Genomic DNA, 15,235 nt, shown 5'->3' on the forward strand with positions numbered 1-15,235 from the left:
GCTCCCGACAACCCGGAGGAAGCTGGAGGTTGGATGGAAAAAATCTCTTTGGCAGACAAGAGAGAAACTCTATCTTGTACCCCAAGGAAACTACTTGGCAAACCCAGCGGTCAGAAAGAAGAGACATCCACCGAGCCGCGAATTCACAAAGCCGCCCCCCCCACCCGAGAGACGGGCAGGGGCAGACCTTCATGCGGAAGCAGGTTTTTCCACAGGCTTGTTGGGCTTGCGGAACCAGGGGCGCTTCTGCCCTTCAGCGGGCGCCTTAGCGCCCTGGAAACGTTTACCTGCAGCATCGGACGGAAAAAAAAAACGCTTTGGGGTGGTAAAGGAGGGCCCCTGCCTACGGCAAGGCTCCTTACATTTACCAGATTGTGGGAGTAGAGTGCTCTTACTTCCCATGGCATCTTTTATGATGTCATCTAGAGAATCCCCAAAAAGCCTTTCACCCTTAAAGGGCAAGTCCACCAAGGCCTTCTTAGAAGACTGGTCCGCAGACCAACACTTCAGCCAGACAAGGCGGCGCAACACCACCGCGTAGGCCGAGGCCCTGGAGAGCAAGGGAAGCGTATCCAGGGGCTGACTCACAGACACATTTTAGGCCCTGCACCAACTCGTCGGCCAGCGCCACACAGTCCGGAGGGGCATGATGCTCCTCCAACTCCTGAAGCAACTTTGCCCGTTCAGTAAGTGTCTGTGACACCAGAGCCCCGGCCAAGACCGGTCTCACCGCCGACCCCACCACTGTGAACATGGAGCAAGCCACCGCCTCAGCTCTCCTATCTGCGGGGTCCTTAAAAGCGGGAGCCCCATCCACAGGCAACATGGTAGCTTTGCTCAGTCTGGACACGAGGGGGTCCACTGACGGAGGAGAGGTCCACTTTTTCAGGGAGTCCTTGTCAAAAGGATAACGGACCGCAAAGCATTTTGGAACAGAAAAAACCTTTTGCGGCCAATTCCATTCCTTGTACAACATTTTTTCCAGATAAGGAACAGAAGGAAACACTTTTGCAGTGCGGGCCGGCTTACGGAACCCAAAAGGGACCGACATCTCTGATGTCTCCGGCGAATCCTTCATTTTCTGAGTATCCCGCACCGCAGTGATAAGAGCTCCCACCAGCGCCCTATCATGTGCTGACCCTGATGCAGTCATCCTCACTGGCCGTGTGGACTAGGCCTGCATGCTCTGACACCTCGGAACCAGTCCCGGGAGCAGTAGCTGGGCCCGATTCCGTTTCAGAGGCATCCCCAGAAGGCGGCGGGGGTGCTTTTTACCCCCCCTCTGGCCACGCGCCGCTTCAATCCTGGCAACAAACGCCTCTAGGACTGCCGTCAGAGCATCCACAGAGGCCGCAGGTACAGGGACACTAAGGGTTAACTGGCATCTCTAGGGGAGAAGCATCCGGCTCGGACGCCATGCTGAGCCACCTTTTTGCACCCTTGGAATGCAAGGCAAGACCCACAGGCCACCCTCTAGGCCGCAGCAGAGAACAGGGGACCCCCCAGAGGACTCACCACCCGACCAGGCCCGTACTGCTGCTGTCTGCTCCAGAGCATTGCTCCGTGCTGTGCCGTCCCTCAGGAAGTGTTCTGGAGCGGTCCGCAACAAAATTTTTTAGCCACTAGAGGCAAAAACTGAATCCAAAATGGCCGCCGACATGCAAAAAGAGCATGTGGGTTACAAGAAAATGTCTGCCGATCTCCAATAAAGGTGCCCGGCGCCGCCAAAAAAGCGGCCGCAATTGCAGTAAAAAACACACATACAGCACACACAGCAGTGACACCCGGGACCCTCAGGCAGGCCCCTCCGCACACACGGCAGCAAAACAGCGCCCCCTAAGCAGACACAGCCCTCAGCCACTGGATGGACCCCCCACCCCACGGCCGACTCCGCCACCCAGAACGTAGGAAGAGGAAGGGAGAGTGGAAAGCAGGGTGGGCCCCCAATTGACATCCCCAGGATTACACCAACCACACCACCCTGCCAAAGCAAGGGGACTGCTACCTACCCGTCCTGCGACCACCGGCTGGAGGCATCCCGGACAGAACCAACATCCGCGCAGTTATGGCATGGCTGTCAGCTGGGCACACTGACCAGGACATAGAGCCGGTCTTATGTGAGCCCTGGAGCGTAAAGCTCACCGGCCACCCCTGGAGCAATGGGGCATGTCGTGGACGGCCGGCACACGTAGCTAAAGGCCGGCACGCGCTCGATGGCCGAACTTGGGGGGAGTACAAGGATCAAGGATCCAGCCTGTCACCCAGTCGGAAGTTGATTGTAGAGCTCAGGATCCAAAAATGCAGGAAAACAAAAAAAGAAAAGCAAGAAAATTGCAAAAAAATTCCCAGAGCACATGGGCCCAGAAGAGCCATGTCATTCTTGCTAGGCAGAAAAAAACTGAGGCTCCAGAGCAGAGTGGGGGATGTACCCGGGGGAACCGTCCCCTGGGAGGTAATGTACTCTGCCTAGTCAATCTCCTAGAAAGGAGGATAATACCCTAAGGTCAGATGCTGCTGTGTCCGTCCATGAACGGAAGAGAAATAAGGAAAGGCTCTCTACAAAAGAAAACTAACTACTGGCCTTGGACACAAGATTACCTTGTTACTGTGAAGACTGAGGAACAACTCTCTACCAGAGGACTGCATTTTCAGACACAGACATCTGACAGGCAGAACTACCAGAAAGGCCACTTTGCAGGAGAGGTCACCCCCAGGGGAAGAACTGAGATAGGTTCAAAGGGTAGTTTCTGCAGGGCAGAGAGAACCAAGCTGAGATCCTAAGGGAGCACAGGGTGCTGTAATGGGGGTCTGATGCAACATATACCTTGAATGACAAGAAAGAAGGACGTTTTGAAAAAGAATGGCCAAGGTTGAGAAACATTATATTTTACTAGCTACCTTTATGGTCATTTGTTGAAGAAACGGCTTCAGCACACTTTGCTGAGCCGTCCATTACCAGCTTCTCTCCCACATCTATGTTTTCAGCTCCCTGCTTCTTCTCCATAGACACAGTATATATTCCAGATTCCACTGAACGAGCCACAAGGACAACATCAGCTCCCAGAAGTAGACTTCTCAAGACTTGTGTTTCCTTAGGAGACCACTGATGGCCAACTGGAGCCACACCTGTGGGAAAGAAAGGGAGTAATAAGAATCTTTACAAAAATGTCAGGATTTTATTATATTGACATTTGGGAATATCTTACCATACAGACGGCACCGTGTGATCTGCATGGGGGTGCATAGGAAGCTTTCCTTTACTGGGCGAAGGCAGGAGAAAGGGAGAGTCTCCTGATTTCCATAATCTGCATAAGCAATTTCCACTGTGGAGTCCAAAACTTCCAAGATGACAGCTCTGTACCACTGGCCATCCGCTGCAGACACACATGACCCGCATTAGTCTAAATGTGTGACTAACGTTAACTTTAATTTACAATGTAAATTTATGCACAACAAGCCCAAAATGTATTAACCACTTCCCTACCCGACCATGGTCATATGACGTCCACAGATGGGATCTCCCATTCTGGGCAGGCTTCATAGGACGTCCTCGGCTTCCCTGCGGTATAGGGAGCGCATGTCTGCACGTCACCGAGGAGCCATTTTGTGTGCCCGGCGGCCGGGATGTCCACCGGGCACTTGCAATCGCTATTTACAGAGCAGGAACATGGATCTGTGTGTGTAAAAACAGATCTACGTCCAGTCGGGGGAGAGGAGACAGATCATGTGTTGCTAGTATATAGGAACACCGATCGGACTCGCCCAGCCATTTTACATAATGCAGAGGATTAGCCCCATAAGTTCCACAGTGAGTATAACAAGCATGCTATGCTGCATATACAAACTGATTAAATGATAGACCAAATAAAAGAGCCAATGTGTTTCGGGGGCAGGGGGGGTTTGGATGTGGGGGTTCACACACTTCCTCAGTATAACTTGACTTCAGCAATGCCTGGACTTACAGCTGTTGGGAAATATTTATAGATCCAATATGAGAAGTTGGTATCAACTATTTTTTAAACATACTTTAAAGCAGATCTTGGGGATTTCCCTTCCCCAACTGGTCCCAGGCATTAGAAGATTTTTTTTTTTTTTTTTTAAAGCCTTGTCTTCTTCAAGACGATTCAGTCCCAAATCTTTTCTCCTCATCTGTCTATAGATGGGCTCATTCTTTGGATGTCCAGAACACTGCTTGCGTGACCTGGACACTTCCAATTGCATATCCAGCAGCAGCCAGCTTGGACTTATTTGCAGTGCTAAATTAGTGGCCACCTATGCCAGACAGGGAGCCAGACAGCGGAATTCAATGAGTATATCTTGCTTTACATGCTACGGAAAAAATGCACAGGATGGGTTAATGGAGGGGAGGTTAATTTTTGCCTAATAGATAGGCATAGTAAAGCATCCTCTCTTTAGTTCTGCATCTTGGGTCCTCCATTGGGGCTTCCTTTCAAAGCTGCAGCAATATGAAGTCCAGAGTCTTCCTGTGCAGCCAGGTAGGTGGTCACATATACACACTACTCTGTAGCTCTCTGGACTGCAGGGGGTGAAGTCCTGATACTGGTGTTATTGAAAGCAAATGTTCCAAGTGTCTAAAATAATATGCTTCTTCCATACTTTAGACTGCAGTACACCCCCATCAGCGTGAAAGGGCAATGCCTACTGAGACACGCAATGCACAAGTGTTGCACATGTCACTTGAGAGCAGTGTATGCTGCCCAAGGCTAAATGGCATACAGATTGTCAGTGAAGGTAGGGTGGGTGTTCATGTGGCTGCAACTTTTAAGTCAAATTTAATGCCGCTTTCAAGGCAAAGACAATAAAAAAAGGTTGCACATTGGCCAAGGGAAGGGAGAGGAAATGTGGGGATTGGCTGCACAAACTGTTGGCGCTAAATCCTGAATAATAATAATAATAATTGCTGTTTTCATAAGCTTCAGAATGGTTTTAATTTTACTGACCTGAAAATTTGGCACAGCAAGCATCACCCACAGATGGTATATAGGCAGGCTGGTCTGTCTTCGCATTGCAATAACTAAACATATCCATCATAACTTGCTGCAGCTTCTCCACATCCACTGGAAGCAAACAGATAATATATGATACACTCAATGGCCACTTTATTGGTAAAGCTGATCGTTGCTGCAAACAATGCAATATTAAGCTGTAACTCAATATATAAAGCATGCAGACATGGTCAACGGATTGAAGTTCTTCTCCACTGAAGAACAGATGTTTGATTTAGGCAACTGAAATCGAAATAGCCGACGGACCTGAGATATACACCCACTACAAGCTATACAAACCACAAAGAACGATGGAGAAAAACACAATTTATTAGACAGCAATGCTATGGGGTTGATTTACTAAAACCAGAGAGTGCAAAATCTGGTACAGTTAGGCCCCATTCACACCTCCGCGACAAAACGCCCGACGCCGGACGCTCGTGCCGCTGGAGGGGAGAATTCCTATTGCTGTCTATGAGATGGTTCACATCTCAGACGCCGTACGCCTGCCGCCTGAAAAAAAGTCCCGGACCATTTTTTTCAGGTGGCATTGGCGTTCGGCCATACAAAGCAAAGGCGTTGTTATAAAAAAAAAAAAAAAAAGTTACACACTCGCGGAAAAATACGCGGCGTATCTTGTCGCAGAGGTGTGAATGCAGCCTTATGCATGATAGTCAACAAGATTCTAAATTCAGCTTGTTCAGTTAAAGGGGTTGTAAAGGAAACATTTTTTTCCCTAAATAGCTTCCATTACCTTAGTGCAGTCCTCCTTCACTTACCTCATCCTTCCATTTTGCTTTTAAATGTCCTTATTTCTTCTGAGAAATCCTCACTTCCTGTTCTTCTGTCTGTAACTACACACCGTAAAGCGAGGCTTTCTTCCTGGTGTGGCCTCTTGAGGGGGGAGGGGGCGAGCAGGCAAGTCAGGACACTCTCTACTTTGCAGATAGAGAAAGGAGCTGTGTGTTAGTGGGCGTCCTGACACTCCTGCTCGCCCCCTCAAGAGGCTTTCTCCACACCAGGAAGAAAGCCTCACATTACTGTGTGGAGTTACAGACAGAAGAACCGGAAGTGAGGATTTCTCAGAAGAAATAAGGACATTTAAAAGCAAAATGGAAGGATGAGGTAAGTGAAGGAGGACTGCACTAAAGGTAAAGGAAGCTATTTAGGGAAAAAATATTTCCTTTACAACCCTTTTAAGCTTTGACAAAAAATAAATCTATAAACGGATTGGTTTTTATGCACAGTTGCACAAGATTTTGCACTTCCCAGTTTTAGTAATACAACCCCAATGTGTTAGGGAATATGCAGATTTGTTGCAGCAGCAGAAGTCCATGACTACTTTCAATAACCAATAAGGGCAACTATGGTGGAGGTGAAAGTAAAGCGGTACGGGCAAACATCACAGTATGGCCGACACCAGTGCTACAAGGACAGACTTTAGTGGTGTGTTTTGCAAATGGGCAAGTTTGACGCAGTACCAGTGCCATTGTCCATAACACTTGCAGGACTGATGTTAGTGGAGGGGGTGTAAATACAGCAGAAGTGCTGCAGTCTGGCAATGGAGAAAGAACTTTTTTTAAACTATAAGAAGCAAAGATTAGATTTCTACATCACAAAAGGTAAACAATTAAAAAGCTCTCAAAAGCTATTAACCACTACCCGACGGCCGTACGACTTTATACGGCCGCGGGGTGGGCGCGTCCGACGGTGGCGCGCGCGTGCTCGCCGCATCGCTGAGATGCCGATGCGAGTGCCTGGTGGCCGTGATGTCCGCCAGGGACTCGGGATCGGCGGCTACAGGGACAAGACGTGGAGCTGTGTGTGTAAACACAGAGATCCATGTCCTGTCAGGGGAGAGAGGAGACCGATCTGTGTCCCTTGTACATAGGGACATAGATCGGTCACCTCCCCCAGTCACCCCCCTCCACCTACAGTTAGAACACAATTTAGGGTACACATTTAACCCCTTCCTCACCCCCTAGTGTTAACCCCTTCACTGCCAGTCACATTTATACAGTAATTAGTGCATATTTATAGCACTGATCGCTGTATAAATGTGAATGGCGCCAAAAATGTGTCAAGCGTGTCCGATGTGTCCGCCGTAATGTCGCAGTCACGAAAAAAATGCTGATCGCCGCCATTAGTAGTAAAAAAAAAAAAAAATAATAATATTAATTCTGTCCCCTATTTTGTAAGCGCAATAACTTTTGCGCAAACCAGACGCTTCTTGCGATTTTTTTTTTTTTTCCCCCCAAAAATATGTAGAAGAATACGTATCGCCTAGACTGAGAAAAAAAAATGTTTTTTTTTTTTTTAAAATTGGGCTATTTATTATAGCAACAAGTAAAAAATAGTTTTTTTTTCAAAATTGTCGCTCTATTTTTGTTTATAGCGCAAAAAATAAAAACCGCAGAGGCGATCGAATAGCACCAAAAGAAAGCTCTATTTGTGGGGGAAAAAGGACGTCAATTTTGTTTGGGAGCCACGTCGCACGACTGCGCAATTGTCAGTTAAAGTGACGCAGTGCCACAAGCTGAAATTTCACCTGGTCAGAAAGGGGTATATGTGCCCAGTAAGGAAGTGGTTAAAAAAGGAGGTTCCCTCTTCTCCAAGTTCTATGACACTATCCTCAACTGCCATCTATAGCTACCCCTTTCCAATGTAGATCCAATTCTTTCCCCCTCTTGCCTTTTTTCAATATCACCTATTCTTTAACCACTTGCTACCAGCCATATAGAAATAAGACGTCGGCAAAGTGGTTTAGATATCCTGATCGGACGTCAAATGACGTTTTCAGGATAACTAGCCGGTGTTCAGCGAGGCGATCGGTGGTGCAGTGTGTCAGTTTGACACACTGCAACTCCGATCTTGGTAAAGAGTCTGACTGATGCCCACCCAGGACCACCAGGGACGACACCACTTGTGACCACATGGGATGTCAATCAGTTCCCACATTTCATGCCCATCAGTGCTGCATATTAGTTCCCATCACTAGTGCCCATCGGTGCCACCTTATTGGTGCCCATAATTGCCACCTTATCAGTGCCCGTCAGTGAAGGAGAGAACCAACTTATTTACAAACTTTTGTAACAGAAACAAAAAAATATTTGGTCTTTTTTTATTTGTTTAGCAGGAAAAAAAAAACCCAGAGGTGATCAAACACCACCAAAAGAAAGCTCTCTTTGTGATTGTCATTCAAAATGTGACATCGCTGAAAGCTGAAAATTGGCTTGGGTAGAAGGGGGTGCCCTGTATTGAAGTGGTTAATATACGCAACCGCCTTACTGCCTTCTTTTTTATTTTAAGAAGAGAAGTATGGACCTTTTTTTTATTTATTTTGCAGAATCCTACGTACCTAGGTAGTTGCAGTATCAGTCCAATGTACCTGCGCTCCCTCTCTTCCCTTTCTAAAATAATTACAATTAATTAGCAATTTATTATAGGTATTCCATGTTCCTAGATGCTCCTGATAAGTGGAGATATTCCACGAAACGCGTCAAGCTTACACTATTGATGTTATGTCACAGTAATCATGGTTACTATCATGGGCTTGATGTCGTTTGAATCATGAATTGCAATTTGTTATATTTTTATATTATTTTTAGTATACTGCTGGTTTCATTGTTTATAATGTGTTACTATGTCTATTATGTTATTAGAAAATTATACTGTTTACCAATCATGTTTCTATCATACATTGTAACATACTTATTGATCTACTATGTATACCTACAATGCACTATGCCCAAATATATTTAAAATAAATACCATATTTTATTTGATTGATTCACTCTGTCCTTAAGTGTTTGGTTTCATTTAACTTTCTCCCCTTTTCCCCTATTAGTCCCTCTCTTTCCATATTGTCGGGGATGGAGGCCTGTGTGCCGTTTAGCCATGGCCTCCCCAAGCAGAGAGCTCACTGGAGGGATGGGCTGTGGAGGGGGCTGGATCGGGTGGCTCAGGCTCTCAGTGGTTCACTGAGAGCCTGAGCTGTGTACTAATCCAAGCATGTGAGCATATCCCAACTTCATTGACGTGATCTTGACAGAGTCTGGACTGGCTCTGAGACATCTGCCCGCTGTCAGATGAAAACAGGTCACAGGAGTGCAGAAAGAACTGCACTCTTGTGACCTGCAGACGTACAGCCAAATAAGCTTTGGTTGTACTTTTCATTTAAGTACCGTTCATACCCATCTAATACTATTTTTTTTTTTTTAAATACAGCTTACACCCTACGACAACCTTCCCTACGCCCTCCAAACCTTGTCCTTTTCCATACACTCCTAAACAGGCCAAATTATCCTTGGACACAACTGATTGGTTTCTCTTGGACAAATATAGCATCATATTGACCAAAAAAGAACCATCCTGAATTTCTACCTATTCTACAATTATAAACAAGTATGCACAAAAGACGCCTCTTTACCTTCCAAGTTAACGTGTAATCAATGAATAAAACAAAGACTGTCCAGGCACAACTATCCTTACCCAAATTTTAAACGGAAATATAAAAAAGGTAGAGCCTGAAGTTAGGCTTTATTCCCAAAAGAACTAAATTTCATGCCATAGTATAGTTGATGAGCATAAAAGACCATTCAGGGATTTATGGTAATTACTATGTAACTTGCTTCTTGGCAGGGAACAATGTAAATAGTTCTATATAATTTGTAAAGCTATGAGTACTGTGTTGGCGTCATCACATAAATATACATACATATTTGTATAATCGGTAACAGACACAGATCTCTCGTTTTTCCTCACCTCGGTTTTCTTTTGGGAAAACATACATCAAGTCCGGACTTCTCACCCTCAGTACACACGCAGCAAGCGGCTCATTTAGCTGCAAATCAACAGACGCCCAGCTTTGCGCCACACTGACTCCTAGAGATACATGAATGGGTTTAGGGATGCAAATACCACACCAATCACCATGTAAAAAAGATTACTAATGCATTATCTGGAAGAATAAACCATTTATGTACAATCCAGGAAAGATTTCTTAAAATCACTTCAGGAATCCAAACAGGCACTAATGAGGTTTTACCTACATGTCTTTTTTTATTTGATGTCAATGTGTAGGAGCTGAGGATTCATCCTCTCCACTTCTCCTGTTTACCATGATTATTGAAAGCAAAAGAAAATCCCAAATTTTGGGTTGACACCAGAATAGGAAGAGAGGGGAAATCTTCCAAGGGGCACTAGTTCCGTTGACACCCAAAGGATTTCCTCACTGTGAAGGGATTTGCTCTCACATTGTTTTGGCTATGGGACAGAAGTGAAATCTCCCCAACGGGTCACTGATGGAAACTCTGAGGCCTTGTACACACGACCGGATTATCCCATGAAAACGGTCCGCCGGACCGTTTCCATCGGATATGTCCGCTGCCGGATTTTGGTCTGATGGTTGTACACACCATCAGACCAAAATCCCAGCGGAAAACATACGCGGTGACGTGTCGCAACGTGGCCGCGCGGTCGCTGCGACGATGACGCGACGACGTGCGCGACCCTGGTAGGTAAATACTTCCACGCATGCGTCGAATTACTTCGACGCATGCGAGGGATGGCGGTCGGTCAGACAAGTCCGGTGAGTCTGTACAGACGACCGGATTTGTCCGACGGACAGGTTTCCAGCGGACAGATTTCATAGCATGCATGCAAGAAATTTTTGTCCGCTGGAAAACGGTCGGCTGGACAAATGTCTGCCGGAAAACTGTCCGATAGGCCGTACACACGACCGGATTTGTCTGCTGGAACTGGTCCGCGGACAAATCTCAGCGGACAGATCCGGTCGCGTGTACGGGGCCTTACTCTCTTAGGGTACCCCCCCCCCCCTTCTGAGTGCCCCCAATAGCAAGGCTCACTCCTGAGCTGGCTGTGTGTGTGATCATAAGACACACAGAGTGCGACTTGGCATTGCCCTTCTCAGTGGCTGTGATTGACAACAGCAGGAGCCGATCAGCTCCTGCTGCTGTCTCTGAGCCAATGAGGAAGAAAAGAGCTGTATTGGGACATCGCTGGAGTTCAGCTTCAGATAAATATAGAGGGGGGGTTGCTATACTCTGAAGGTTTTTGTTTTTTTCTTAAAGCAGAGAATGCATTAAGGGGGGAAAAAAAATCCAACCTTTAGAAGCACTTTAAATATTTCTACTATAAACCCAATAAAAAACCTCAGGAACCCACTTCCAGTCCTAGAGTGCCAATGTTCACTCTCTGTATTCTATCAATGGTAAAGCAGTGTTGCCACACCACAACAGGACTACAGAACATCTCCCTCTCATCAAAACATGGGAGGAAGGGTAATGTAGTTCAAAAGCGAATCAAGATCTTGAAACAACTGATAACCATGTAGCACAGGAAGTTATCAGATTACAAAAGTATTTTTGCACCTATCGAACAGTTATAACAAGACGCTTTCAACGGTATATTTATCAGAACAAAACAAATCAAATAAAAGAAGTTCATTGTTCACTGGCCCAAATTAGTAAGACTAAAGAACATGTAAATGAGTAGAAGTATATACATTTACAACATTTTTAAAGGGTAGGTCAGATCCGGCCAAACGGTAGGCAGAAGAGGCGGCCACCTTGGGCACTTCAGCAAACAAGTGCAAGACAATGTAGTTCAGGGCTCATAGGGGAAGGAATGCACTTTGGCTTTTTTTTGTTTTTGGGGCGGGAGGGGTTAATTAAAGAAACCTTGTGCTGGCACTGTACACAATGTAATATACACGAAATAAGCCCGGATACCCAACACCATCTTGAACGTGTGTATATTTACCTCTAGCCTCCAGAAGGGCTGATGACTGCTGTTTCGGTAAAAGAGGACGACCGGGCGGATTTTGACATACAGACGGTGCTAGTTGGTTGGCAGGACATTCAGATGATTGCAAATCTCTTCGGGTTAAAACCCCGGTAGGCCGTTCTTTCTGAGAAGGTTGGATAGATAGTGGTTCTCTGTTTTGTAGAGAACTTGCAAAACCAGGCTGAGAAGGACTGACCCGTGTGGACTTCAGCTCTTGTGGTAAAGATGGAGAATCCTTCGCTGAGACTAACCCAACATTCAAAGGAGGAAAACTAGTAGCATGGGAAGACACAAACCTACTTGGTGATTGTACAGGAGACTTAGAGTTGAACCCTCCTTGACTTGATGGTTCAAGATTAACAGAAGCTGATCTTCTGTGAGTAGGCAGCCTGCCATTTACAGAGTTTGCACTTTTGGCAATGGTGTTAAATCTTGTCTGATAGGTTGGTGAAGAGTAACCAGAGTGGAATTCTTTATGGAGCAATGGTGCAGCATTGTTAGAGCGGTTTACTCCAGAAGGAGATGCAGCGCTGTTATGGGAAAATGGTTCTTTAGGAGTGATTGTTGCAGCCTTAGCAGAGCCGATGTCTTGTAGGACAGGCTGAGTAGAGTTCAACTGGACAGGCTGAGAAGAATATGGACCTCTGTGAGATGAGCCTGTTAGATCCTTTGCAGGAAAATCCTGAACAGGAGCTACTTTTGTTACCTTGTTAGTGCAAACTTGGCTGCTGCCTTCATCTGTTTTCTTAGGTGCCGAGCCTGGGTCAGTCTCGACCTTAGTGTCGTCCATTTTAGAATCATCAGGAAGAGCAACTTTCTCAGCAAGGAGAACATCAGTTACGGCTTTACCGCTCTCACTCACCACCAACTCGACAATGTAGACATTTTCCTTTCTGCAAACTGCTTTAGCAAGCAACTTTATATTAGCAACGCAGTCCTGAAATTTTTTAGATGCCATTAGATCCCACTTTTCGCCACAAGGCTTTACACCTTAAAAGAAAAAGAAAAAACAATACATTTTAAAGCTTTTTTTTTTTTTGTTTGTTTTTTAACCGATCCAGCCCCGGACGATTTTACCCCCTTCCTGACCAGAGCACTTTTTACAATTTGGCAGTGCGTCGATTTAAAATCTTTTGCACCATAAACAAAAGAGCAACAACTTTGAAAAAAAAAAAAAACACATCTTTTCATTTTTGCTATAAAAAATATCCCACATTTCTTTAAAAAAAAAAAAAAATTCCTCAGTTTAGGCCGATATGTAGTCTACATAATTTTGGTATAAAAAAATAAATAAATCGCAATAAGCGTATACTGATTGGTTTGCGCAAAAGTTATAGTGTCTACAAAAAAGGGGGATTCTTTTTTGGCATTTTTTTTTTTACTAGTAATGCCGGCGATCTGCGATTTTTATCGGGACTGCGATATTGTGGCGGACACATCACACACACACATGTATACAGCGATTAGTGCTATAAATATGCACAGATTACTGTATAAATATCACTGGCAGGGAAGGGGTTAACACTAGGGGGCGATCAAGGGGTTAATCGTGTTCCCTCACTGTGTTCTATCTGAAGAGGGGATGTGACTTACTAGGGGAAGAGAGAGAGAGATCCGTGTTCATACTTTGTATGAACACACGATCAGTCTCTTCTCCCCTAAGAGAACCAGGACTGGTGCGTTTACACACACAGATCCCGGTTCTTGCTCTGTCACGAGAGATCGCGGGTGTCTGGCAGTCATCTCGCCTGCCTGGCACTCGCATCGACTCCGGAGGATTGCCACAGGCACGCCTTTAGTGGGACGTCGCCGCTCCGCCCAGCCGTGCCAATCTGCCGCAGTAAAATGGTCAGCAAGTGGTTAAATAACAAACATGTTATACTTGCCTGCTCTGTGAAATAGTTTTGCACAGAGCAGCCCGGATCCTCCTCTTCCCGGGTCCCCCGCCAGTGCTCCTGATCCTATGGTGGCGATTTGTGCTGGCTCTCTCCCAAGGCACCTCCTAACTGGCTGTGATTGACAGCTCTCGCTGCTGTCTCTTAGCCAACGAGAAGTAAGAGAGCCATTAAAGTTCCGGCTCTAGTGAACATCACTGGCTTGGAATTGGAGAGTATAAGCGGGGGCTCAGGGGAAGCTGCACTCAGGTTTTTTTACCCTCAAAGAATGCATAGTCCACATTTTAAATCAGTTTTCAGTTTTCATATTCAGGGTGTAACCCGATGCACACCAGCACCCTAAACCCAATCCCCCCCTTCTTTACCTAATGATTAAAGGGATCATTCAAGAAAAATCTTGCCAAATGCTGCAGAGGGACTCAGCATAACACATCGTTAGCAGGCTTCAATGCAAAAATATAGTAGATGCACATTTTTTTATTATGGAAACATTTGTACATTTACTAATTTCTTCCAAACGTGGACTATGCCTTTAACGTAAAAACCATATAAATTTTATGTATAACCAATTCTATTGATTATCTAAAAAAAAAAAAAAAAAAAAGCGATTAATCTTTACCTAAAGGTTTCCATGGGTATCTACTATTAAATGTATTTACACCACTACTATCAAGAAATCCTATGTCAATCACAGACCGTAACCAAAATAAAGATCGGTTTCCAAAAAGCCATTGGAACAAGACAGCAGGAAGATCCAGGTGCTTGCATTTCTATTCATAGTTTTGGTATCCCAAGAACCAAAAGGAACTCTGATATGCACATTTAAACCTACCCCTGTGGTTGTGGGGCTGCCCCTTTCCCACCTACCAGTCTTATTGCAGAGGGTTGCTGCACTAGCAAATACAGTCACAGGAGGTGCCAACCACAGGAAGTTTGCATACCAGAACTTTGGGGGTCCTGGAATGCTTAAAGGGGTTGTAAAGGTAAACATTTTCACCCCTAAATAGCTTCCTTTACCTTAGTGCAGTCCTCCTTCACTTATCTCATCCTTCCATTTTGCTTTTAAATGTCCTTATTTCTTCTGAGAAATCCTCACTTCCTGTTCTTCTGTCTGTAACTACACACCGTAATGCAAGGCTTTCTCCCTGGTGTGGAGTGTCATGCTTGCCCCCTTCCATGGACTACAGGAGAGTCAGGACGCCCACTAACACACAGCTCTTTTCTCTATCTGCAACATAGAGAGCGTCCTGACTCTCCCGTAGTCCAAGGGAGGGGGCGAGCATGACACTCCACACCAGGGAGAAAGCCTTGCATTACTGTGTGGAGTTAAAGACAGAAGAACAGGAAGTGAGGATTTCTCAGAAGAAATAAGGACTTTTAAAAGCAAAATGGAAGGATGAGGTAAGTGAAGGAGGACTGCACTAAGGTAATGGAAGCTATTTAGGAAAACATTTTTTTACCTTTACAACCCCTTTAATAGAGAAGCTGGAGTTGTAAACTATCAGCATAAATGGGTCTTTCAAGATT

The 15,235-nt window shown here is 45.5% G+C and overlaps 1 protein-coding gene across 1 annotated transcript in view; it reads right to left on the minus strand.

Moving 5' to 3' along the window:
• Positions 1 to 2,890: 2,890 nt before the first annotated feature.
• The window catches only part of TDRD1 (tudor domain containing 1), a 127,848-nt gene continuing 115,503 nt past the window's right edge, over positions 2,891 to 15,235 (minus strand). The window contains exons 18-22 of the mRNA XM_040322138.1: positions 11,790 to 12,803; positions 9,771 to 9,890; positions 4,962 to 5,078; positions 3,207 to 3,374; positions 2,891 to 3,126 (exon numbers count right to left, since the gene is read on the minus strand). Coding sequence (XP_040178072.1) covers positions 2,891 to 3,126; positions 3,207 to 3,374; positions 4,962 to 5,078; positions 9,771 to 9,890; positions 11,790 to 12,803 — 1,655 coding nt within the window. The remainder of the gene's footprint in view (positions 3,127 to 3,206; positions 3,375 to 4,961; positions 5,079 to 9,770; positions 9,891 to 11,789; positions 12,804 to 15,235) is intronic.

The sequence above is a fragment of the Rana temporaria genome, chromosome 8, assembly GCF_905171775.1.
Source record: "Rana temporaria chromosome 8, aRanTem1.1, whole genome shotgun sequence".
Lineage (NCBI taxonomy): Eukaryota > Metazoa > Chordata > Amphibia > Anura > Ranidae > Rana > Rana temporaria.